Raw genomic sequence first — 24,784 nt, forward strand, 5'->3', positions numbered from 1 at the left:
ATCCCTCTAAGCCCTACCCCCTTCTTCCCGGCGCCGACACCCTGCACCCCAAACCCTAAGCTCCATCCTCACCATCGCCGTCTCCGTCGCGGCCAGCCGCGCCGTCACCTGCTCCGCCTCGCGGACGTTCCCCCACCCCCTCCTCCCTCCTCCCTCCTCCCGCTAGGTGTGTGCAAGGTAGAAGAACGACCGCACGAATCTTGGCACGATTCAACGGTTGCAGTTTACTGAGGATTCGCAGAACCAATAAATTATTGACGGAGGTATTTTGTAGAATTGAGGGTTAGGCATGGGAATGAGGTCATGGAATTATCAATTGAATTGGCAGGCAAGATCTTCCTCCGGCTCAGGAGGTAATCTGCTTCAATTAGATCATAAAACAAATACTATGTCTAACAGCCAAGTATCTTAGTGCATCACAAACTTTCCGTGTGCGTTGGGGTCTGCAGTCGAACGCATAAATTAGGCGCCCGTGCGGATATACCTTGTTGTCGAAAACTGAAACAATAAATCGTGGAGCAACATGGACATGCACGCGTGAATCATTTCGTGCAGCTGAAACAAGCCAGCAATGCTATGCCGAAGACTAATTTAATCGATCCCCCGTCGAAGTAAGCACCTCCTCCTCCTCCAGCTAGCCGTTCTTAAGCTAAACAAACATGCATCTCACTTCACGCATGCTCGTGCAGATGATGTTGCATGTGGTAATGGAGACATGGCACTGGCAGACAGCCTCTTCTCCATCGAGCTCGCGTTTTGCCATCACATGAAAGAAGCAGAGACTTGCCGTGGAGAGATTCTTGCTGTCTGCAGGTCCAGCTGTGCAGCGGCATCTTCTTCATCATCTTGAGGTAGCAGAAAATTGGAAGGCGCATGGAACGTCTCGAGATGCTGCAGCCTGCAGGTACGCGTTGGAGCCTCCAGATATGAAGTCAACTGCTCGTCGATCTACAACGATAAGCACCCGTGTGGCCGTGCGATGAATCGGCCTCCAATAACCGAGATTCTTGTCGTGCAGATTCTTGCTGTCTGCAGGGCCAGCAATGCTAGCCTGTTGCTTACTCTTCTCATCTTCAACTGATATATAGGGGACAAGAGACACCATTGCACCTCCATCAGCTTCTCTTTGCTCCATTTCGAGAGAACAACAAGCAAAGCAACTCCAGCTTCTATTACTTACAGCCATGGCATCTCACCTCAGGTCCGCAAGTGTGCCTTCCAGCCCTAGCTCCTACGAGACCAATGTCGAAGAAAAGCTTCAGACCCTTAACGCATCTACCTCTTCGACCATCGAGATGGTATGCGGTGGGTTGAGGAAGCTTGGAGACATCTACGACTGCATCGACGAGCTGGCATCGTTGCCCAGCAGCCAAGTTCTCCTTTGCAAGCGGCAGCAGAGGATGGCCGTGGAGCAAGAGCTTGAGCGCTCCCTTGTTTTGCTCGACCTCTGCGATGTTGTACAAGTGAGCTTCAGGCAACTGTCCAGGACATGCGGTTGGTCATCAAGAGAGGAGATGATGCGGCTCTTCAGGCCGACATTATCTCTTGGTTCCGCCTGGCCAAGAAAACCCAAAAGCAGCTCAAGAAGATCTGCAAGAAGTCCTCTTTCCCTGACCAGGAGAGCTGCAGAGTGGTCAAGTTGTTGGTTGAAGCTAGAGAAACCGCGGTCAAAATGATCGAGTCCTCATCGGATCTCTTGTTGAAGCAAATCGCGATGCCGAATTCTAGCAAGTGGTCTCTTGTATCCAAGACATTCCAGAAGACGAGAGTTACATGCAAGGAGGAGCAATTGCAGGTGCTGGAGTTGGACATCGCTGATCTCGAGAGCGGAGTCGAGACTTTGTTCAGGAGATTGATCCAGAGCAGAGTTTCCCTTTTGAATACTCTGAGCTTGTAGATTAGTCCGATAGCAACTCTGGTACCATGTGGTTGGCGTCCGCCTTTTAGAGGATTTGCTGATCATCATAACAACCTTCCATGTATATATGAGAGGAATTGTACATATACACTCAATTGAGAAACAAACACAATTTTGGTCCACTTACTGTTGTGCCTACATGGTTTGTTAAGTTTGGAGCTATTCATTTGAAAGATCCTTTTCCTGGAAAGAAACAATTTATTTACAAGATGCTTATCATTACTGAATATTATAGATGAAGTTGAACAGATTTTTCACGCTGGTTAGAAAATTCCATACTATGGGATAGCCATGTTATTAAGAGTTTCAGAGATGTTATGAGTTACAGCAGAAAAGCAAAAGATCTTTCTTAGTGGATCTGCTACCCGACTAGAATGTAAGCAAAGAAGCATGAATTGTGCATAGTAGAACACCTTCTGGAATTAACAACTGCACAACAGCTAGATAACATGCTTCTGACGCGCAATATTCCACCAAAATCATCTCTAGAGCATGCAATTATGCCAAGACCCACCAGTTGAGTTAACTTGCCTGCTGGTTCTTGTTGGCAATAATAATAAAAGGATACCCTGGTATCATTGGGAGGACTTGCAGGCAGTCACTAAATAATTGAGCTACACACGATTGATGAAACAAATTATCACTGCCAGTACCTGGAGCACGCATGCACCAACGATGCTACTCAGTCAGTAACCTCCATTAAAGTAATAGATCATGCAAGCTACCATATTGATTCTTGCTGCCTGTAACTAGAACATGAAAGTGTGATACAGTAGTACAAAATTGAAAGCAAATTGATCATCTCGAGATAGGGGAAGATGTCAAATTATTGCAAGCGTGGCAGGTAGGAGAAATATACCAGGGACGCCACACGGAGAGCGATCAGAAAACCAGATAAACAGTGTTGTGTTGGAGCCTGGAGAGGTAAAGTCAACTGCTCGTTGATCTACAACGATGAGCACCCGCGTGTCCATGTGATGAGTTTGCCTCCAATGGCCGAGATTCTTGTCGTGAAGATGGGTGGTGCATGAATGCATGATGCAGCAGCACCATTATCGAAGAGATTCTTGCTGTCTGCAGGGCCAGTGATGCTATTCTGTTGCTTATTCTTCTCATCTTCCAATGATATATAGGGACAAGAGACACCATTGCAGCTCCATCAGCTTCTCTTTACTTCCATTTCGAGAGAACAAGCAAAACAACTCCAGCTTCTATTACTTGCAGCCATGGCATCTCACCTTAGATCCGCAAGTGTGCCTTCTAGCCCTCGCTCCTGCGAGACCAATGTCGAAGAAAAGCTTCAGAGTCTTAACACATTTACCTCTTCAACCATCGAGACAGTATGCGATGGGTTGAGGAAGCTTGGAGACATCTACAACCGCATCGAAGAGCTGGCATCTTTGCCCAGCAGCCAAGTTCTCCTTTGCAAGCCGCAGCAGAGGATTGCCGTGGAGCAAGAGCTCGAGCGCTCCCTTGTTTTGCTCGACCTCTGCGACGCGGTGCAAGTGAGCTTCTCTGAGCTCAAAGAAACTGTCCAGGACATGCGGTTGGCCATCAAGAGAGGAGATGATACGACTCTTCAGGCCAACATTATTTCTTGGTTCTGCCTGGCCAAGAAAGCCCAAAAGCAGCTCAAGAAGATCTGCAAGAAGTCCTCTTCCACTGACCAAGAGAGCTGCAGAGTGGTCAAGTTGTTGGCTGAAGCTAGAGAAACCGCGGTCAAAATGATTGAGTCCTCATCGGATCTCATGTCAAAGCAAATTTCGATGCAAAATTATAGCAAGTGGTCTCTTGTATCCAAAGCGTTCCAGAAGACAAGAGTTACATGCAAAGAGGATCAATTACAGGTGCTGGAGTTGGACATCGCTGATCTTGAGAGCGGAGTCGAGACTTTGTTCAGGAGATTGATCCAGAGCAGGGTTTCCCTTCTGAATACTCTGAGCTTGTAGATTAGTCACATACCAACTTTGGTACCCTGTGGTTGGCATCCACCTTTTAGAGGATTTACTGATCATCATAACAACCTTCCATGTATATATAAGAGGAATTGTACATATACACTCAATTGAGAAACAAACACAGTTTTGGACCACTTACTGTTGTGCCTACATGGTTTGTTAAGTTTGGGGCTGTTCATTCGAAAGATCGTTTCCCTGGAAAAAACAATTTACTTACAAAATGCTTATCATTACTGAATATTATAGACGAAGTTGAGCAGATCGGTCACACTGGTTAGAAAATTCCTTTCTAACAGATAGCCATGTTATTTTTAAGAGTTTCAGAGATGCTATGCGTCACAGTAGAAAAGCAAAAACTTTCTTATTGGGTCTTGCTACCCAATTGAGAATGTAAGCAAAGCAGCATGAATTCTCCATAGTAGAACACCTTCTGGAATTAACAACTGCACAACAGCTAGATAACACGCTTCTCACGCGCAATATTCCACCAAAATCATCTCTAGAGCATGGAATTATGTCAAGACCCACCAGTAGAGTTAACTTACCTGCTGGCTTCTGGTTCTTTCGGCAATAATAGGAAAAAGATACCCTGATATTATTGGGAAGACTTACATGCGGTCACTAAATAATTGAGCTATACATGATTGATGAAACAAATTTTCACTGCCCTGGAGCACGCATGCACCAACGATGCTACTCAGTCAGTAATCTCCATTAAAGTACTAGATAATGCAAGCTGCCATGCTAGTTCTTGCTGGAACATGGTAGTGTGATTCGGTAGTACAAAATTGGAAGCAAATCGATCATCTCGAGATTGGGATAGATGCCAAATCCTTGCAAGCGTGGCAGGTAGGAGAAACATGCCAGCGACGCCACACGGGGAGCGATCAGAAAACCAGATGAACAGTGTTGCGTTGGAGCTTGGAGAGGTGAAGTCAGTTGTTCTTCGATTAGCCAAGAGACAGCTCACCAGCCTCACCATATAGGTCTACACGCCCGTGCAAATGAGTTTGTCCCCGATAACTGAGACATGATATCCTCATACCTCACTTAGAGAGATGCCACCTACTGCAGATGGTTGGAGACAGAGAAGAAGCACCACTTAGCCGCCTAGATGGTTGTTATCTGTTGTAGAAGCACAACACTCCATCGTCGGTGAGATTATTTTTGTTCACAATGCCAGAGATGCCATGATATCTGCTTCCTTCAGTATATAGGGACAAGGCATAGACAGGCCCAAACACCATTGTAACACAACTTCTTTCTCTTCTCTTCTTCCATCCCCAAAGAAGAAAAAGGAACTTAAGATTCCAATAAAGCCATGGCATCCCACCTCAGATCTGCAAGTGTGCCTTCAAGCCCCTGCTCGGGCAAAACCAATGTCGAAGGAAAGCTGCAGAGCCTAAACTCCACCATCCCTTCACCCTCTTCGACCCTTGAAATGATGCTTGATGGGTTCAGGAGGCTCGGAGATATTTATGACTGCATTGATGAGCTCACAGGCTTACCCAGGAGCCAAATTCTCCTCTGCAAGCCGCACCAGAGGATTGTTGTGGAACTAGAGCTAGAGCGCTCCCTCGCCTTGCTTGACCTCTGCGACACGATGCAAGTGATCTTCTCTGAACTCAAAGCAAGCGTTCAGGACATGCAGTTGATTATCAAGAGAGGAGATGATGTGGCTCTTCAGGCCAAGATCCAATCTTGGTTCCGCCAGACAAAGAAGGCACAAAAGCAGTTCAAGAAGATCAGCAAGAAATCATCTTCCACTGATCAGGAGAGTTGCAGAGTGGTCAATCTTTTGGTTGAAGCAAGAGAGGCTGCTGTAATGATGATTGAATCGTCATTGGAACTTCTGTCAAAGCAAATTGGGATGCCAAATTCTAGCAATTGGTCTCTTGTGTCTAAGGCATTCCAGAAGAAAAGAGTTACATGCGAGGAGGAGCAATTGCAGGTGCTAGAGTTGGACATTATTGATCTTGAGAGCAGAGTCAAGACTTTGTTCAGGAGATTGATCCAGAGCAGAGTTTCGCTTCTGAATACTCTCAGCTTGTAGACTAGATCATATACCAATTCTGTGGCCCTGTGATTAGCATCCGCCTTTTAGAGGATTTGCTGATCATTATAACATTTTTCCAATGTATATACATGAGAGGAATTGTACATATATATACTCAATTGAGAAACAAAAACATAATGTTTTGCCCAGTTGCTGTTGTGCCTTATGGTGTATGCATGTTCTGGTTCAATAACTATGTTTGGGTGTTCTTTTAAAAGAATCTATGCTAAAAGTAATTGCTTAGAAGATGCTTGCAGACAAGTTAGACAGACTGTTGACACTGATCATTAAAATGTCTTAATATGAGATGGCCATGTTATAGTTCCTTTTCCGTTATTCCCCAGTGTATGAGGGGCTTACCTGCACATTGTCACACATGTACATGTAGTGGCCTATGGCCCTCTGTGAATACTAGTTGCTATTCTAACATGGTATCAGAGCTCTACGTTTAGCTCCTTGCACGCTGCAACTCCGTGCTCGATTCGCGCCGCCGCCGATGATCCTTCCGGCCGCTGCTGCTCCACTCCCCATTTTTCTCTTCTCGTCGGGATTGAGCTATTTTCCAAGAAATTTGGTCATTTTCGTCGATTTTACAGCTCCAAATCGAGCTCAATCTGCGGGATTTCCGGCCATCTCTCGCCGCCGGCCAGCCTTGCTCCGGCCGCGTCTCCCGCCGGCCAGCTCCGCCCCGGCCGCCGGCCGCTCCCGCCGCCGGCCGCTCCCACCCTGGCCACTCCAGCCCCGGCTGGCCCCGCCCCGGCTGGCCCCGCCCGGCTGCTCCCGTGAGCTGGCTGGTCTTGCCCTGCCCGGCCCCGTCCGAATCCGGCCGGCCTCGCCTCGGCCAACTCCGTTGCCGGCTGGCGACGCCCAGGCCGCCACACCCTCTGGCCGGCTTTCCCTGGTCGGCCCTGCCCTTGGCCGGCTCTGCCACGGCGGTTTCTGCTCCGGCTGAGATCTAGATCCAAAAAAAAAATGGCATCGTCTTCCTCTGGATATGTGAGTATTTTTCGGTGCCCAGTGATCTTTGATGGTACCAGCTATGGCGAGTTTGCAGCTTTTATGCGCATTCATATGCATGGTCTTCGGCTGTGGGGTGTTCTTACTGGCGAGGTCTCTTGTCCGCCGCACCCCACTGCTCCTGTGCCTCCTACTCCGCCGTCCGTGCCGCAGGCCCTTCCTGAGGATGCTACTCAAGCTGATCGGGATGTAGCCAAGTCTGCCGAGGCTACTGCTGATGAGGCATATGAGGAGCAGGTACTTCTTATTCAGAGGCCCTTGGCTCTTACCGTGACAGTTTGGCTACCTTTACTCAGTGGTGTGATGAGGATGCCAGGGCTGCTGTCGTTCTTTCTCAGAGTGTTCAGCCACACAGTTTGCTTCTGAGTTTATGGGCCTCGCCACTGTTGCCGAGATGTGGTCTCACCTTCACCAGCGCTATCAGCCTTCTGGGGATTCTCTGTACTTGTCTATGTTGCGTCAGGAGCATGATCTTCAGCAGGGTGACTCTACTGTTGATGAGTTCTACACCCAGAGTGCGGCGATCTGGCGCCAGCTTGACTCCCTTCGCAGTGTTGTCTGTGGTACTTGCCAGTGTTGCCGGACAGTGCGTTCAGATATGGACTTCCAGAGGATCCATGAGTTCCTGTCTAGACTTTGCCCAGAGTTTGAGCCTCGTCGTGCACAGTTGTTTGCTCGAGGCCGTGTTCCTATCTCAGAGGTGCTCACTGAACTTCGTGCTGAGGAGACTCGTCTGCGTGGTGCTGGACTGCTTGGGGCACCTTCTGTTCTTGCTGCTCGATTTCCCCTGCTCCTGCACCGCCGCTTCTACCCACACCAGTGTCTGCTGCTTCTGGAGGAGCCCGCCCTTCTCGCGGTCGGGGTCGCTCTCGCCCTCCTCGGTTCTGCACTCACTGTCGGAGGTCTGGTCACCTTGAGTCTGACTGCTATCAGAAGCAGCGGGGTGTGCCTCCTCGTGCTCCACCTTCAGCGTCCGTCACCACCGGCTTCACTGCGCAGGATATAGCGAGACTTCAGCGTCTCCTTGACTCCTCCGGCTCTGCTTCGACGGGTACTGCTGCCTCCGCGGCTGTTTCCTCTCCACAGTCAAGTACATCTTCGTGGGTTGTGGATTCTGGAGCTTCTTTTCACATGTCTCCTGATTCTTCCTCTCTTTCTTCTCTTCGACCTCTTCCTCTTCCTATTCGTGTTCTTACTGCCGATGGTACTTCTCTCCCTGTTGCTAGTCGTGGCACTCTTTCTACTTCCTCCTTTTCCGTTCCTGATGTTTCTCATGTTCCCCGTCTTACCATGAATTTGTTTTCCGCTGCTCAACTCACTGATTCTGGTTGTTGGGTTATTCTTGATGTTGATTCTTGTTCTGTTCAGGACACTCACACTCGGGCACTGGTTGGGGCTGGCCCTCGATGCCGTGACTCCCAGGGACTTTGGGAGCTTGACTGGCTTCATGTTCCTTCTTCCACCACTTCACCGACCGCACCATGTGTGCTTGTTGCTTCCACTACCGCCTCCTTTCAGCAGTGGCATCATCGTCTTGGTCATCTTTGTGGTTCTCGCTTGTCATCTTTACTTCGTCGAGGTCTTTTGGGGCCTGTCTCAGGAGATGTCTCGCTTCAGGGTTGTCGGGGTTGTAGGCTTGGTAAATAGAATCAGTTACCTTATCCTACTAGTGCGTATGTATCTCAGCGTCCGTTTGATTTGGTACATTCCGATGTATGGGGTCCGGCTCCTTTTGCTTCCAAGGGGGGGCACCGCTACTATGTTCTTTTTATCGATGACTTCTCTCGCCACACTTGGATTTATTTTATGACTTCTCACAGCGAGGTTCTCTCGATATATAAGCGTTTTGCTGCCATGGTCCATACTCAGTTTTTCACGCCCATACGTGTCTTTCGGGCTGATTCTGCCGGTGAGTATATCTCCCAGCTGTTGCGTGGTTTTCTTGCTGAGCAGGGCACCCTTGCCCAGTTTTCCTGCCCTGGCGCTCATGCCCAAAATGGTGGCTGAGCGCAAGCATCGCCACCTGCTTGAGACGGCACATGCGATGATGATCGCTGCCTCTCTTCCTCCTCACTTCTGGGCTGAGGCTGTGTCTATTTCCACCTATCTCATCAACCTTCAGCCCTCCACAGCCTTGCAGGGTGGTATTCCTCTTGAGCGTCTCACTGGTCACACTCCTGATTACTCGACCCTTCGTCTTTTTGGTTGCATTTGCTATGTTCTTCTTGCTCCACGCGAACGCACCAAGCCGAGTGCTCAATCTGTCGAGTGTGTCTTCCTTGGCTACAGCCCTAAGCACAAAGGATATAAGTGTTGGGATCCTAGTGGTCGTCGGATGCGCATCTCTCGGGATGTCACTTTTGATGAGTCCCGTCCTTTCTACCCGCGTCCCTCCTTCTCTTCCTTCTCGGTGGATGATATCTCTTTTCTCATGTTCCCTGACTCACCTCCTCCTGTGCCTCCGGTCCCTGCTCCGCCGAGTCTCTCACCACCTTCTCCTCCACCCGCCAGGCCCCCCTCTCCTCCCTCACCACCGTCCCCACCCTCCACATCTTCCCCTCCCATGTCACCTTCCTCGACTACGGTCGTCCCTCCCTACCCTTTTCACTACTCCCGTCGTCCCCGTGAGGATGATGCTGCTTCTCCTGACATGTCCTCTACCTCTGATGCGATGCCCTCTCCGTCCGAGCCGACTCATCATCTTCGTGCTCTTCCTCGTCCTCCTCCTGATCGCTATTCTCCCTCTCACTACGGTCTTTCTGCTGCCCTTGAGCCGACCTCTTATCGGGATGCCCTTGCTCATCTCGAATGGCAGCTAGCGATGGCTGAGGAGATTGCTGCTCTTGAGCGTACTGGCACTTGGGATGTTGTCACTCCTCCTTCCTCTGTTCGTCCCATCACCTGCAAGTGGGTCTACAAGATCAAGACTCGCTCCGATGGTTCTCTTGAGCGCTACAAGGCTCGACTTGTCGCTCGCGGCTTTCAGCAGGAGCATGGCCGTGACTATGACGAGACCTTTGCTCCAGTGGCTCACATGACCACTGTTCGTACTCTTCTTGCCGTTGCTTCTGTTCGCCACTGGTGTCTCTCAGCTTGATGTGCAGAATGCTTTTCTTAACGGTGAGTTAAGTGAGGAGGTATACATGCAGCCACCTCCTGGCTACTCTGTTCCCGATGGCATGGTCTGTCGTCTTCGGCGCTCTCTCTATGGCCTTAAGCAAGCCCCTCGCGCCTGGTTTCAGCGTTTTGCCTCTGTGGTCATCGATGTTGGTTTCGTCCCTAGCGCACATGACCCTGCGCTTTTTGTCCACACATCCTCTCGTGGTCGGACTCTGCTTCTTCTTTATGTTGATGACATGATCATCATAGGCGACGACCCTAAGTACATTGCCTTTGTCAAGGCCCGTCTTCGCGATCAGTTTCTCATGACTGATCTTGGTCCTCTCCGCTACTTCCTTGGGCTTGAGGTTTCCTCTACCTCCGATGGCTTCTATATCTCCCAGGAGAAGTATATTCAGGACCTTCTCACTCGTGCCGCTCTTGGTGATGAGCGCATTGTCGAGACTCCTATGGAGCTCAATGTCCACCTCCGTTTCACTGATGGTGATCCTCTTCCGGACCTGACTCGCTATTGTCACTTGGTTGGGAGTCTTGTCTACCTTGCTGTCACACGTCCTAACATCTCCTACCCAGTCCACATTCTGAGTCAGTTCATGGCTGCTCCCACTAGTGTCCACTATAGTCATCTTCTTCGTGTCCTTCGCTATCTTCGTGGCACTATCTCCCGTCGGCTTTTCTTTCCTCGCTCTAGCTCCTTACAGCTCCAGACCTACTCAGATGCTACCTGGGCTAGCGATCCTCTTTCTGCCTACTGTGTCTTTCTTGGTGGCTCTCTCATTGCTTGGAAGACCAAGAAGCAGGTTGCAGTCTCTCGTTCGAGTGTTGAGGCTGAGTTGCGAGCGATGGCTCTCTTGAGGGTTGAGGTGACTTGGTTACGCTGGTTACTTGCGGACTTTGGTGTTTCTGCTGACGCTCCGACTCCGCTCTTATCGGATAGTACTGGTGCCATCAGCATTGCGCGTGATCCGGTGAAGCAGGAGCTCACCAAACACATCGGTGTTGATGCCTTCTATGTGCGTCATGCAGCATCAGGTTATGGCTCTTCATTATGTGCCTTCAGAGTTTCAGCTTGCTGACTTCTTCACGAAGGCCCAGACTAGAGCACAGCATGGTTTCTTTCTCTCCAAACTCAGTGTTGTTGATCCACCACGAGTTTGACGGGGGGTGTTAGAGTTGTATAGTTCCTTTTCCGTTATTCCCCAGTGTATGAGGGGCTTACCTGCACATTGTCACACATGTACATGTACTGGCCTATGGCCTCTATGAATACTAGTTGCTATTCTAACAAAAATTACCTACAAAGAGCATGCAATTATGTCAAGATCTACCAGTAGAGTGAAGTGAACTGACCAGATTACTTTTTTGGTAATAGTTGGAACATGATAACTTGATAGCTCACTGGGAGGATGTAACATAAAAATTGGGCTGTGTTGATAAAACGGGTTGCTACTCCAGTAACCGTTGTAACACGCATGGCATCAAAAGCACTACTCAGTTAGAAATATCCATTATAGTCTTAGATCATGCAAGCTTCCATTCGAGTCTTGGTGCCAGTAACTGGAACATGAGGGTGTGATTCAGTGGTAGAAAACTGGAGGGCAGTATGGCTGCCAACACAGGGAAGAAAAAGAGACTTGCCGCGAAGAGATTCTCGCTGTCGGTAGTGGCTTCTTCCACCTCAAAGTAGCAAAAAATTAGAAGGCGCATGGAACATCTCGAGATCGCAGAGGGATGCTAGATGCTGTCAGCGTGGCAGCCCAGCGATGCTGCACGTACACGTTGGAGCCTTCAGACGTGAAGTCAACTGCTCATCGATCTACAATGATGAGCACAGCACACCCGTGCAATGAGTTTGCCCCCGATAACCGAGTTTCTTGTCGTGCAGATGGGTGGTGTTTGCTGTGGCAGCACAGCACGCTATTATCGAAGAGATTCTTGCTGTCTGCAGGGCCAGCAATGCAATCTCATTGCTTATTTTTTCCAGCTTCCACTGGTATATAGGGACAAGAGATCATGGCCAGAGGTCCACACCATTGCAGCTCCATTGTCTTCTCTTCACTTCCATTTCTAAAGAACAAGAAAGAAGCTCAACCTTCCACTACTTACAGCCATGGCATCTCACCTCAGATCTGTAAGCGTCCCTTCCAGCCCTTGCTCTGGTTAGAGCAATGTCGAAGAACAGCTGCAGAGCCTTAACGCAGCCACCTCTTCGACCATTCACACGGTATGCAATGGGTTGAGGAGGCTTGGAGACATCTACGACTGCATCGATGAGCTCACGTCTCTGCCCAGACGCCAAGTTCTCCTCTGCAATCCACAGCAGAGGATCGCCATGGAGCAAGAGCTTGAGAACTCAATCGCTTTGCTCAACCTCTGCGACGCCATACAAGTGAGCTTCGCTGAGCTCAAGGCAAACGTCCAGGACATACAGTTGGTTATCAAGAGAGGAGATGATGCGGCTCTTCACGCCAAGATTACGTCTGGTTTCACCTGGCCAACAAGATGCAAAATCAGCTCAAGAAGATCAGCAAGAAGTCCTCTTCTGCTGATCAGGAGAGCTGCAGATTGATCAAGCTGTTGGCTGAGGCTAGAGAAACCTCTGTCAAAATGATCAAGTCCTCATCAGATCTCCTGTTGAAGCAAATTCCCATGTCGAATTCTAGCAAGTGGTCTCTTGTATCCAAGGCATTCAGAAGACAAGATTTACATGCAAGGAGGAGCAATTGCAGGTGCTGGAGTTGGACATTTCTGATCTTCGGAGCGGGTTCAGGAGATTGATCCAGAGCAGAGTTTCCCTTCTAAATACTCTGAGCTTGTAGATTAGTCACATATCAACTGTGATACCCTGTGGTTGGCGTCCGCCTTTTGGAGGTTTGCTGATCATCAGAACAAATTTTCCATGTGTATAGATGAAAGGAATTGTACATATATACTCAACTGAGAAACAAACAGAACTTTTGGACTATTATTGTGCCTACATGGTTTATGCAATTGATATGTTTGCGGTGGTTCATTCAAAAGATTCTTTACCCAGAAAGAACAATTTACTTACAATGTGCTTATCATTATTGAATATTATAAACACATTGTTCATACTGATCTATAAAATTCCTTATTATGGGATAGCCATGCTATTAAGACTTTCCAAGATGCTATTCACTGCAAGAAAAGGCAATAGACCTTTCTTAGTGGATCTTGCTACCAACCCATGAGGTTGAGCATGTAAGGAAATCTGCATGAATTGTGCATAATAGAACTGCACAGAAGCTAGATAACACACTTGTACTAACAATATTGCACCAAAATCATCTTTAGAGCATGAAATTATGTTAAGACTAACCAGTAGAGTTAGCTTACCTGCTGGTTCTTGTAAGCAATAGTAAGAACATGATACTTAATATCATTTGGAGGACTTACGGGAAGTCACTAAATAATTGAGATGTACGTGAGTGATAAAACAAATTATTACTTTCAGTACCCACCAACGATGCTGCTCAGTCAGTCGTTTTCGTTAAAATATTGGAGGATGCAAGCTGCCATGCTGATTCTTGCTGCCTGTAACTGGAACATTATGGTGTGATTCAGTAGTACAAAATTGGACAGCACATCGATCATCGCGAGATTGCTATAGATGCCAAATGCTTGTCAGTGGCAGGTAGGAGAAACATGCCAGCAATGCACCACAAGGAGTGATCAGAACCACATAAACAGTGTTGCATCGGAGTCTGGGGAGTTGAAGTCAACTGTGTTTCGATTAGCAAAGATACAGCTCACCAGGCTACGGTATAGGTCTGTATGCCCGTGCAGATAAGAGAGACCCTAACAATTGAGACATGATAGCCTGCTAACCCCACTTAGAGAGATGCCAGCTACTGCAGATGGTTGGAGACAGAGAATAAACATGAACTAGTCGCCGAGAATGTTGTTATCTGTTGCAGCAGCACAGCTCTCCACCCTCGGTGAGATTCTTGTTGTCCACAATGTCAGCGATACCATGACACTTCTTTCGGTATATATATAGGGATAAAACATAGCCAGTTCTAAACACCGTTGCAATACAGCTTCTTCTCTTCTCTTCCTCCATCCCTGAAGAAGAAAAAGGAACTTCACCTTCCATTACAGCTATGGCATCCCACCTCAGATCTGCAAGTTTGCCTTCAAGCCCCTGCTCGGGCGAAACCAATGTCGAAAGACAGCTGCAGAGCCTAAATACCACCGTTTCCTCTCCTTCTTCGACCATCGAGACAATGGTTGATGGGTTGAGGAGGCTCCAAGATATTTACAACTGCATCGACGAGCTCACGTGCTTACCGAGCAACCAAGTTCTCCTCTGCAAGCCACAGCAGAGAATGGCTGTGGAGCAAGAGCTCGAGCGCTCCCTCGTCTTGCTTGACCTCTGCGAAGCGGTGCAAGTGAGCTTCTCCGAGCTCAAGGCGAGCGTCCATGACATGCAGTTGGTTATCAAGAGAGGAGATGATGCAGCTCTTCAGACCAAGATCCAGTCTTGGTTCCGCCTGACAAAGAAGGCACAAAAGCAGTTCAAGAAGATCAACAAGAAGTCTTCTCCGGCTGATGTCGAGAGCTGCAGCGTGGTCAGTCTGTTGGATGAAGCTAGGGATGTCGCTGCCACAATGATTGAATCCTCGTTTGAGCTCTTGTCGAAGCAAATTGCAATGCCGAATTCTAGCAAGTGGTCTCTTGTATCCAAGGCATTCCAGAAGAAAAGTGTCACGTGCAAGGAGGAGCAATTGCAGTTGCTTGAGTTGGACATTGTTGATCTTCAGAGCAGAGTCGAGACTTTGTTTAGGAGATTGATCCAGAGCAGAGTTTCGCTTCTGAATACTCTTAGCTTATAGACTAGATCATATACCAACTCTGGTGCCCTGTGATCGGTGTCCACCTTTTAGAGGATTTGCTGATCATCATAACAATTTTCCAATGCATATACATGAGAAGAATTGTACATATATATACTCAATTGAGAAACAAAAACATAATAGTTTTCCCAGTTGTTGCGCGTAATGGTGTATGCATGTTTTCGTACAACAACTAAGTCCAGAGGTTAATTAAAGAGAATCTTTCCCAGAAAAAAAATACTTATGCTTACAAAGCAGTTAGACAGACTGTTCACATTGATCTTTAAAATGCCTTAATTTGAGATGCCATGTGTTGCAGCAGAAAAAGCAAGATATCTTCTGTAGTGGATCTTGCTACCATATCTAAAACACGCCAGCGCAAAACCATGATGTTGGGCACGTAAGCACTGAACTGCGCAAAACACCTACCGGAATTAACAACTGCACGGAAATTAGCTAACACGCTTGTAACGAATAATGCTTGCTCAGCACTCAGCTAAAGTAACATATAAAGAGCATGCAATTATGTCAAGATGCAGCAATAGAGTGAACTGACCAGCTGGCTTTTGTTGGTAATAGTTGGAACATGATAAAGTGATAGCTCATTGGGAGGATACATACTTGCAGTGCACTACAGAAATTGAACTACACATGATTGATAAGAAAGGTTGCTGCTTCCAGTAATTGGAACATGATGGCGCGATTCAGTGGTAGAAAACTAGATGACAATGATCATCTCGAGATAGTAATACACGCCAAATGATTTTAAATGCAGTGTGCAGGTGAAATATACCAGCGATGCTGCATGGGGAGTGATCAGAGATATAAAAGAAATGATGCATTGGCACCTTGTGAGCCGAAGTCAAGTGCTCTTCGACCAGCAAATGCACAGCTCACCGATTTCACGATCTGGGTGTGCACGCCCCTGAAGATGAGATTGCTACCAGAATACATGAAAGCCTTGTAACATCAAGTACAGAGATGCCACCTACTGCAGATGGTTGGGAGACAGAAGAATCATCAACATTTCGTAGAGATAGCTGTTGTTTGTAGCACCAGCACATAACTCCATCAGTGACGATATTCTTGTTGTCTACAGGGGTCAGCACTGGCATGGCTTCTGCTTCTTTGGGTATATATAAGGACAAGACATAGACAGATCCCAACACAATTGAAGCACAGCTCCTCTTCACTTCTCCTCTTCCATCCCCAGAGAAGAGAAAAACATCAGCTTTCACTACAGCTATGGCATCTCACCTCAGATCCTTGAGTGTGCCTTCAAGCCCCTGCTCTGGTGAAACCAATGCTGAAGGACAGCTGCAGAGCATAAGTGCCGCCATCTCCTCACCCTCTTCGACCATCAAGACGATGCTTGATGGGTTGAGGAGGCTTGGAGATATTTACGACTGCATCGACGAGCTTATGTGTTTGCCAAGCAGTCAAGTTCGCCTCTGCAAACCGCAACTGAGGATGGTCGTAGATCAAGAGCTCGAGCGCTCCCTCGTCTTGCTTGACCTCTGCGAGGGGGTGCAAGTGAGCATCTCTGAGCTCAAGGCGAGTGTCCAGGACATGCAGTTGGTTATCAAGAGAGGAGACGGTGTGGCTCTTCAGGCCAAGATCCAGTCTTGGTTCCGTCTAACCAAGAAGGCACAAAATAAGTTCAAGAAGATCAGCAAGAAATCGTCTTCAGATGATCAAGAGAGCTGCAGAGTAGTCAATCTTTTGGCTGAAGCAAGAGAAGCTGCTGTAACGACGATTGAATCCTCATTGAAACTTTTGTCAAAGCAAATTGAGATGCAAAATTCTAGCAAGTGGTCTCTTGTGTCTAAGGCATTACAGAAGAAAAAAGTTACATGCGAGGAGGAGCAATTACAGGAGCTGGAGTTGGACATTGTTGATCTTGAGAGCATACTCGAGACTTTGTTCAGGAAATTGATCCAGAACAGAGTTTCACTTCTGAATACTCTCAGCTTGTAGACTAGATCATATACCAATTATGATGTCCTGTGATTTGCATCCGCCTTTTAGAGGATTTGCTGATCATCATAACAATTTTCCAATGTATATACACGAGAGGAAATGTACAAATATATACTCCACTGAGAAACAAATAAGGTTTGTTGCGCACTTTCTTGTGTCGACTATGTTGTTCATTCATGGTTTGATACAATAACCTAAGCTTGGGCAGTGCATTCAAAGGGAGAAACAACACAATTTATTTAGAACATTCTTATCATTATTTTTTTATTATATAAGTAATTTCATTGATTTGTCAAGTTGATTTCTAAAATCATTCTCTGGGATGACAGTGTTATTCAGATGCCATTTTTCATAGCAAACAAGCAAAAGATCCTAGAGCAGAGGATCTTGCTACCATAGCCAAAACATGCCAGCTCAATGGCAATTGGCAAGGTTGAGCGTGTAAGCTGCATGAGTTGAGCATAAAAAACACCAACTGAATTAACAACTGTACAGGACTAGATAACACCTCATCACTAATAATAGTAGGGTACCAATCCACAATAATATTCTCAAAGCATTAAGCATGTAACTATGTCAAGATCCGACGTCAGAGTGAACTAACCTGCTGGTTTTTGTAGGCAATTGTTCAAACATGATAACATGGTAATTAATCGGGATGATAAATAGTGCACCCAGAAAAAAAAATCGACTTGTGTGCACATAAAGATTGTTGCTTCCAGTACATGGAATATGCATGAAACCAACAATACCACTCGGTTAGAAGTCTCCATGAAAAATGGCTTAGAGCATGCAATATAATAGGTTGTGATGCTGATTCTTGCTGCCAGTAATCACACATAACAGCATTATTCAGCAGTAGAAAATTAGACAGCACATGGATCATCTCAAGATAGCAATACATGCCAAATGCTTGTAAGCGCGGAAGGCATGCAAAACATGCCAACGATGCCGCACAAGAAGCGATTGGAAACCAGATAAACACGATGTTGCATTGGAGCCTGTCAGCCTGGAGCAGTGAAGTCAAGTGTTCTTCGACTACCAAAGGCATAGCTCACCTATCTGGATCAACACACAAGTGCATGTGAGTGTGCCCCCCAATAATTAAGAAGCTTGGTTAGGAGTCATAGGAAAAAGGCATCAGCATGTAGTGGAGATAGGTGGTATTTGTCGCGGCAGAACAACACATGTATCAGAAAGGAGAAAGGTCCAACTTAAAACCACAGAGCCAATAAGCTACACTTTCAATTGGAATTTTGCTAAATCTGAACATGAATAAGTGAGGCAATTGGATTCTTGCTACAATAACTGGACCATGAATAAGTGAGGAACACACTTGAGGCTCCTCAATGCAGAAAAAATAAGTGTGTGCATCTGATACCTTCATTCAAGATTTTACTAGCCCCATTGTTATACGTATCTGGGACTCAGCCTCACACAAACTCTACGAGATCAAACAGCAAGAATAGTGTTTACCATTAGAAACTTGCTTCCTGTTCATAGATAGGCCTTCTCCAAAGGGCGAACATGATCAAACCTGTTTCTTTCATTCTTATGTACTGTAGTTGTTTCTGGTTTATTTGTCACCGCACATATTACAAACATTTACATTGCTGTATATTCTGAGCTAGTGTTTTTTTGTTTGATTAGTCAATAGTCATTCTACAACTCATGGTTTGAGAACAATAGGAGTTTACTATGAACTCATGAAATTTAGGCTGCTTTGCACAATCTTCACGTCAACCAAACTGTCCAGATTCTATAAACATCACCTAATAACATTATGCCTCCTTGCACACACCACAATGAAAATATACAAGAAAGACTGTAGTCACTCATCTGTGTCTTGATGCACAGACCTGCATCAGAAATATGTCCATGGTTTCAAGCTTCGTGGAATCGCTTTTTTTCAAAAGTAAATGTCACTTTGCTTGGACTGTGCCTTGAGACCTTTCAATTTCTTTAATATGTTGGAGAAATAATCTTGCAAATATTTCTCTAAGGTGAGGATATCCTTTGCCTCCACCCCAAGAAGCTCGTATGTCTCATTCATTGGAGCTGAGAAAACAGTGTCACTGGAGAGCACCTGGATTATAAAATGTAAAAATTCTTGTAAGCTTTCACAGGATTTGATATATGTGTTACTGTTACAGTATTACATGCGCACTGCATAAGAGGCCTAGACGAACCTCTGAAAATGCGAGCCTGTCAGCCACATCATTTGTCCACTGGAAGAACCGTGTTAATTGACGAGTAAATCTCAACACTCCAACAGGGACAGTAGTTACATTGGCATCTTGCCCAGCCAGTCTCTCACATAATGTAATAACCTGAATAAGGCAAGACAAATAGAAGTTAAACAAAAATGTACTAGCTCTCATGAGCCATCATGTGGTACATTCTCAAAAGCAAAATAAATGCCTGAATGATTATATTGGTGCACTTCCTACGAAATAGGACAATATACCAACTATTCATTAGTGACAAGCCAATACTCAGAAGACCTTTTCCTTCATTAATGACAGGCCAATACCATTCATTAATGTACTTCATTCGCTAAAAAAGCATCAGTGTTAATTACCTCCTGAGTTGTCCAAGAACGTGGTCCAGCAAATGTTAGGAGTTTTTTGCTGGCCTTCTCATTGCGCAGAGCAACAAATGTCAGGCGAGCAACATCCTGTAGTTGCACAGAGGATATGCGTCAACAGAAAGCTACTTTGAAGAGAGACTGGTACAGAGATATCCACAGTTCAGTTTTCCTATGTAGGAGGGGGAAAAAGATAACCTGGGTATCCATGTACGCAATCCGAGTCGGAGCATCAGTTCCCCAAACTGACTTCTCTTCTAGTATAGGCACCGCATACTGCCCAATTAGGCCCTGCAACCAAACAAAGCGTCAGAAATTCATTCCTAGGAACAACCAGCAAACATAACTAGACAAAGATGTACGATATGAACTTCCAACTATATGGCATATCATTGCTTTCAACTTTTACTTGTTCAGTACTATCATGAATTATGAACAATGCACAGTTAGTTTAGCAAGAAACTGCAGTGCCTTCTACAGTCTAACATATCAGCATCGCTAGGAAAAGGAATTTCCTGGCGAAAACAGAACCTCGGGAAAAAGGAGCAAATCTATGTACCTGCATGAAACCACACAGCCGGATGATGGTGTAATCGAGACCGGTATCCTGAATAAACTTCTCCGTGCAGTACTTGATCTCCATGAGGGGGACCTCGGGGTGCTTGTCGCAGTTGTGGATGGAGTAGAACACGTACTTCTGGATCCCCATCGCCTTGGCGCACTGGATTAGAGCAACCTTTCCTTCCCAGTCTACCTAAACAGAGCAACCATCAGCACCCCCGAGCCTCAGGTCGTTTAATGGCTCGAGGAACGCAGGTGACAGTAGTAGCATTCTTCTCTGTATTTTTTTTTAGAGATTACTATCTGCGGATGGCATACCGTTCGAATGGGTTCTTCCGGCCGCCCCGTCGCGCAGTCAATCACCGTGTGGACCCCGACAAGCGTCGCGGGTATCGTCTCCGGCTTGCTGAGGTCGGCCTGATTAAACCAGTTACACGCACCGGCGATATCATGTATGAGACGGATATTCAGTGAAATCACGGAAGAGCTGGACGGGCAAAGTTGTGTGCGGAGTGCAAACCTACATTGACCACGGTGGCGCCCCAGTCCCGGAGGAAGTCGGCGGGGGCCGGGCGGGGCCTGACGAGGCACCTGACGTCGTAGCCCTCGTCCAGCGCCCGCCGGACCACCTGCCGCCCCAGGGTGCCCGTGGCGCCGACCACCAGCACGCTCGTCGGCCTGACGGGCGTGCCCTGCCCAATGCTGATCGCCTGCGCGTTGCAGGTCACCACCAGCCTGCAGCGGGACGAGACGGCGGCGCGGGCCGGGTGGGGGAGCGGCCGCGCGCGGGCGATGGCCCAGGAGAGCGGGGCGCGGCGGCCCGGGGAGGCGAGCCGCGAGGGCAGCGCGGCGGCGGTAAGGCTGGTGGACGTCGCCATTTCTGCGCGCGCGGTGGTTTTGCCGTGGCAGTGGCGGAGGCGTGGTTTTGGGGTTTGGTTGGGAAGGAGGAGTGGTGGAGAGGGGATGCGGAGCAGCCGATGCCCGTCGCGCCACGTCACCTCCGCCATCCCCGTGATCCGTACCGCCCGTCTCACTTCCCGTTTCCCACTTGTCAAAATTTTCATCCTTTGCTCTCTTGCAAATTCTACAGGATTTTTCAATTTTTTTCTAAATAGAGGTTAAGATCCGGACTTTGCATCGAAAAGATGCACATGATTTTTATTTATTTAATTTTATTAGCAAAGGCCTTTCAACAAAATACATAACAATCTGAAGTCATCCTGCGCATGTTCCTCTGGGCTCAGGCCACTGTCCAGAGTATGCCGGCCGTTGTGGCTGGGGGGCTGGGATCCCCAACTTGGCACGCACCGCGGTTAGATTGAGGGTGCGCTGGATTTGGAGGATGCGTACAGATCCCATGCGACCGTGGCGCGGGCTCGATATGCAGTTCCCGGAGGTGGACCTTGATGTCTTCACGGCCTCCACCTCGATGGAGGTTGGCAATGGGGAATCCGTCCTCTTCTGGAAGGACAAATGGCTGAATGGCAGGTCCATTAAGGAGATGGTGTCGGAGGTTTACGCGCTGGTAACTAAACGCCGCAGGCAGGTGCGTACAGTCCGGGAAGCGTTGGTTGATCGTGCTTGGATCCCTGACATTGTTGGCGCGCCAAGTGCCCTCGCACTTTGGCGGTACGTGCAGCTATGGGGTAGACTCTGGGACATGCAGCTGTCGATGGAGCATGATAGGATGCTTTGGCGTTGGACGACGGATGGCCGATACACTCCCCGTTCCTGTTATGACACCCTCTTCCAGGGGGCCATCACCTCAGGGTCGTGGAGGCTAAATTGGAAATCTTGGGTGTGCCGAGAGTGAAGTTCTTTATCTGGCTGACCTGCTTGGATAGGTGTTGGACGGGCGAGAGACTGGCGTGGTGGGGCCTGTCGCATGCGCTTAGATGTCCGCTGTGTGACAAGGCGGTGGAGACCATGATGCACCTGCTCACTGGGTGCTCTTTCTCCAGGACGGTGTGGTATGAGGTCCTCTCGTGTATCCGATCCACCTCAGGTCCTTCCACGGTTGAGGGTGACTTCGCGGAGTGGTGGTCGCTGGTGGTGCGGACAGCCCCTCGTCAGCTGCGCAAAGGCACTTCGTTGATAATCATGCTTACGGCGTGGTGGATCTAGAAACACCGGAATGATGCGGTCTTCGACAACGCGTATCCTTTGGTGGCGTCCCTATTCAACGACATTACGACCGAGGCGCGGCAGTGGCCGGACGCGGGGGCTGATGTATACGCACGCTTCTATTCCTGTAGACAGTGTTGGGCCTCCAAGAGCAGAGGTTTGTAGAACAGCAGCAAGTTTCCCTTAAGTGAATCACCCAAGGTTTATCGAACTCAGAGAGGTAGAGGTCAGAGATATCCCTCTCAAGCAACCCTGCAATTAAGATACAAGAAGTCTCTTGTGTCCCCAACACACCTAATACACTTGTCAGATGTATAGGTGCACTAGTTCGGCGAAGAGATATTGAAACGCAGGTGGTATAGATGGTGGTAAACGGTAATTGCGATCTGAAGTAAATATGGAAGCAAGCAAACATGTAGCAGAACTTGATGGAAACGGTGTTTCAATGCTTAGAAACAAGGCCTAGGGATCCTACTTTCACTAGTGGACATTCTCAACATTGCAATCATAATTGAATATAAATAAGCACTACTATGCTATTCTGAATTACTCTCTGGCCGGATAACGAACACTAATTCACCGTGTAGGGCTGCAAAAGCAAACCTTAAAGATGTATTCCCAAGTACTAATAAACACCCCACGATGTCACTGTGAGCATTCATAGGAGGTACTAACACACCATAATTTCATAGAGACGTCCAACTCAAATCATAACCCAGTGAACAAGTATTCTGTGAAATATAGCCTAAGAGACCCACACGGTGCACACACTGTCACCTTTACACACGTGGGACAAGGAGTCTCCAGAGATCACATAAGTAAAATCCACTTGAATAGCATAACTACATCTAGATTACAAAGCCTATGATCACATAGATGAATAAATAAGTACTACTCTCAAACACTCTCTTGTTGGATAACAAACACCATTCATTGTGTAGGGCTACAAGAGCTCCCTCAAGCCGGAGTAAACAAGCTCCACAACATCCGGAGTTCATATTTAAAGTAACCTCTAGAGTGCATAATAGACAAGAGTAACATCTACATATTCATATAGATCACACCATGGGAGAGAGAGATGAACCACGTAGCTACCGGTAGAGCCCTTAGCCTCGGGGGAGAACTACTCCCTCCTCATCATGGGAGACAGCAGCGGCGATGAAGATGGCGGTGGTGTCGATGGAGATGGCTTCCGGGGGCAATTCCCCGTCCCGGCGGCGTGCCGGAACAGAGACTTCTGTCCCCCGAACTTGGCTTCGCGATGGCGGCGGCTGCGTAACTTTTCTCGTATCGTGGCTTATCTCCTTAGGGTTTTCGCGACGGAGAGACTTTATAGGCGGAAGGGCAGCCTCGGAGGGGTCCTGAGGGTCCCACACCATAGGGGGGCGCCCCCCCCTTGGCCGCGCCGCCATGTGGGGTGGGGCCCCCTTGGCTCCCCTCTGGCCCCTCTTCAGTGCTCTGGAACCTTCGGGAAATATAAGATCGTGGGCTTTTGTTTCGTCCAATTCCGAGAATATTTCCTGTGTAAGATTTCTGAAACCAAAAACAGCAGAAAACAGGAACTGGCGCTTCGGCATCTTGTTAATAGGTTAGTACCGGAAAATGCATCAAAACGATATAAAGTATGAATAAAATATGTAGGTATTGTCATAAAACTAGCATGGAACATAAGAAATTATAGATACGTTGGAGACGTATCAAGCATCCGCAAGCTTAGTTCCTACTCGCCCTCGAGTAGGTAAACGATAACAAGGATAATTTCTTAAGTGACATGCTACCAACATGATCTTGATCAATACTATTGTAAAGCATATGAGATGAATGAAGTGATTCAAAGCAATGGTAAAGATAATGATTAAACAACTGAATCATATAGCAAAGACTTTTCATGAATAGTACTTTACAGACAAGCATCAATAAGTCTTGCATAAGAGTTAACTCATAAAGCAATAGATTCTTAATAGAAGGTTTTGAAGCAACACAAAGGATGATTAAGTTTCAGCAATTGCTTTCAACTTGTAACATGTATATCTCATGGATAGTTGTCAACATAAAGCAATATAACAAGTGCAATAAGTAAACATGTAAGAATCAATGTACACAGTTGAAACAAGTGTTTGCTTCTAAGATAGAAAGAAGTAGGTAAACTGACTCAACATAAAGTAAAAGAAAGGCCCTTCGCAGAGAGAAGCATGGATTACTATTTTTGTGCTAGAGCTTTTATTTTGAAAACATAGAAACAATTTTGTCAACGGTAGTAATAATTCATATGTGTTATGCATAAGACATCCTATAAGTTGCAAGCCTCATGCATAGAATACCAATAGTGCTCGCACCTTGTCCTAATTAGCTTGGATTTCCATGGATTATCATTGCATAACATATGTTTCAACCAAGTGTCACAAAGGGGTACCTCTATGCCGCATGTACAAAGGACCAAGGAGATAGATCGCATTTGATTTCTCGTTTTTGATATATCTCAACTAAGGACATCCATACCGGGACAACATAGAAAACGGATAACGGACTCCTCTTTAATGCATAAGCATTCAACAACAGATAATATTCTCATAAGAGATTGAGGATTAATGTCCAAACTGAAACTTT

The 24,784-nt window shown here is 47.2% G+C and overlaps 5 protein-coding genes and 2 pseudogenes across 5 annotated transcripts; 6 read left to right on the forward strand and 1 right to left on the reverse strand.

Moving 5' to 3' along the window:
* The first annotated feature begins 1,027 nt into the window (after nucleotides 1-1,027).
* LOC127316376 (uncharacterized) lies at nucleotides 1,028-2,135 on the forward strand (annotated as a pseudogene).
* Nucleotides 2,136-3,144: 1,009 nt separating this feature from the next.
* Nucleotides 3,145-4,002, forward strand: LOC127316375 (uncharacterized). Its single transcript, XM_051346775.1, has one exon. It carries the CDS (start codon nucleotides 3,145-3,147, stop codon nucleotides 3,865-3,867), a length of 723 nt encoding a protein of 240 aa, XP_051202735.1. The 3' UTR covers nucleotides 3,868-4,002.
* Nucleotides 4,003-5,197: 1,195 nt separating this feature from the next.
* Nucleotides 5,198-6,022, forward strand: LOC127312673 (uncharacterized). Its single transcript, XM_051343212.1, has one exon. The coding sequence runs from the start codon at nucleotides 5,198-5,200 to the stop codon at nucleotides 5,927-5,929; it is 732 nt and encodes a 243-aa protein (XP_051199172.1). The 3' UTR covers nucleotides 5,930-6,022.
* A 6,089-nt stretch (nucleotides 6,023-12,111) lies between these two features.
* On the forward strand, nucleotides 12,112-13,034 carry LOC127316374 (uncharacterized; annotated as a pseudogene).
* Nucleotides 13,035-14,193: 1,159 nt separating this feature from the next.
* On the forward strand, nucleotides 14,194-15,016 carry LOC127316372 (uncharacterized). The gene has a single exon (XM_051346773.1). The coding sequence runs from the start codon at nucleotides 14,194-14,196 to the stop codon at nucleotides 14,923-14,925; it is 732 nt and encodes a 243-aa protein (XP_051202733.1). The 3' UTR covers nucleotides 14,926-15,016.
* Nucleotides 15,017-16,039: 1,023 nt separating this feature from the next.
* On the forward strand, nucleotides 16,040-16,902 carry LOC127316373 (uncharacterized). The gene has a single exon (XM_051346774.2). It carries the CDS (start codon nucleotides 16,171-16,173, stop codon nucleotides 16,900-16,902), a length of 732 nt encoding a protein of 243 aa, XP_051202734.1. The 5' UTR covers nucleotides 16,040-16,170.
* A 1,742-nt stretch (nucleotides 16,903-18,644) lies between these two features.
* Nucleotides 18,645-21,070, reverse strand: LOC127316371 (protein HIGH CHLOROPHYLL FLUORESCENCE PHENOTYPE 244, chloroplastic). Its single transcript, XM_051346772.2, has 7 exons — nucleotides 20,578-21,070; nucleotides 20,372-20,470; nucleotides 20,052-20,246; nucleotides 19,691-19,783; nucleotides 19,487-19,582; nucleotides 19,095-19,235; nucleotides 18,645-18,991 (listed from the first exon to the last, which is right to left on the reverse strand). The coding sequence occupies exons 1-7, from the start codon at nucleotides 21,058-21,060 to the stop codon at nucleotides 18,815-18,817; spliced, it is 1,284 nt and encodes a 427-aa protein (XP_051202732.1). The 5' UTR covers nucleotides 21,061-21,070; the 3' UTR covers nucleotides 18,645-18,814.
* Between the last annotated feature and the right edge of the window lie 3,714 nt (nucleotides 21,071-24,784).

This window comes from Lolium perenne, chromosome 7 (genome assembly GCF_019359855.2).
Source record: "Lolium perenne isolate Kyuss_39 chromosome 7, Kyuss_2.0, whole genome shotgun sequence".
NCBI lineage: Eukaryota > Viridiplantae > Streptophyta > Magnoliopsida > Poales > Poaceae > Lolium > Lolium perenne.

Excerpts from the sequence above, each read along its gene's own strand:
- LOC127316371 (XM_051346772.2), bottom strand. The coding sequence starts at position 21,060 with ATGGCGGAGGTGACGTGGCGCGACGGGCATCGGCTGCTCCGCATCCCC. Across the intron at positions 19,583-19,690 it reads TTGCGTACATGGATACCCAG|GATGTTGCTCGCCTGACATT; the intron begins GTTATCTTTTTC and ends GTGCAACTACAG. Across the intron at positions 18,992-19,094 it reads ACAGGCTCGCATTTTCAGAG|GTGCTCTCCAGTGACACTGT; the intron begins GTTCGTCTAGGC and ends TTTATAATCCAG.
- LOC127316372 (XM_051346773.1), top strand. The coding sequence starts at position 14,194 with ATGGCATCCCACCTCAGATCTGCAAGTTTGCCTTCAAGCCCCTGCTCG.
- LOC127316373 (XM_051346774.2), top strand. The coding sequence starts at position 16,171 with ATGGCATCTCACCTCAGATCCTTGAGTGTGCCTTCAAGCCCCTGCTCT.
- LOC127316375 (XM_051346775.1), top strand. The coding sequence starts at position 3,145 with ATGGCATCTCACCTTAGATCCGCAAGTGTGCCTTCTAGCCCTCGCTCC.
- LOC127312673 (XM_051343212.1), top strand. The coding sequence starts at position 5,198 with ATGGCATCCCACCTCAGATCTGCAAGTGTGCCTTCAAGCCCCTGCTCG.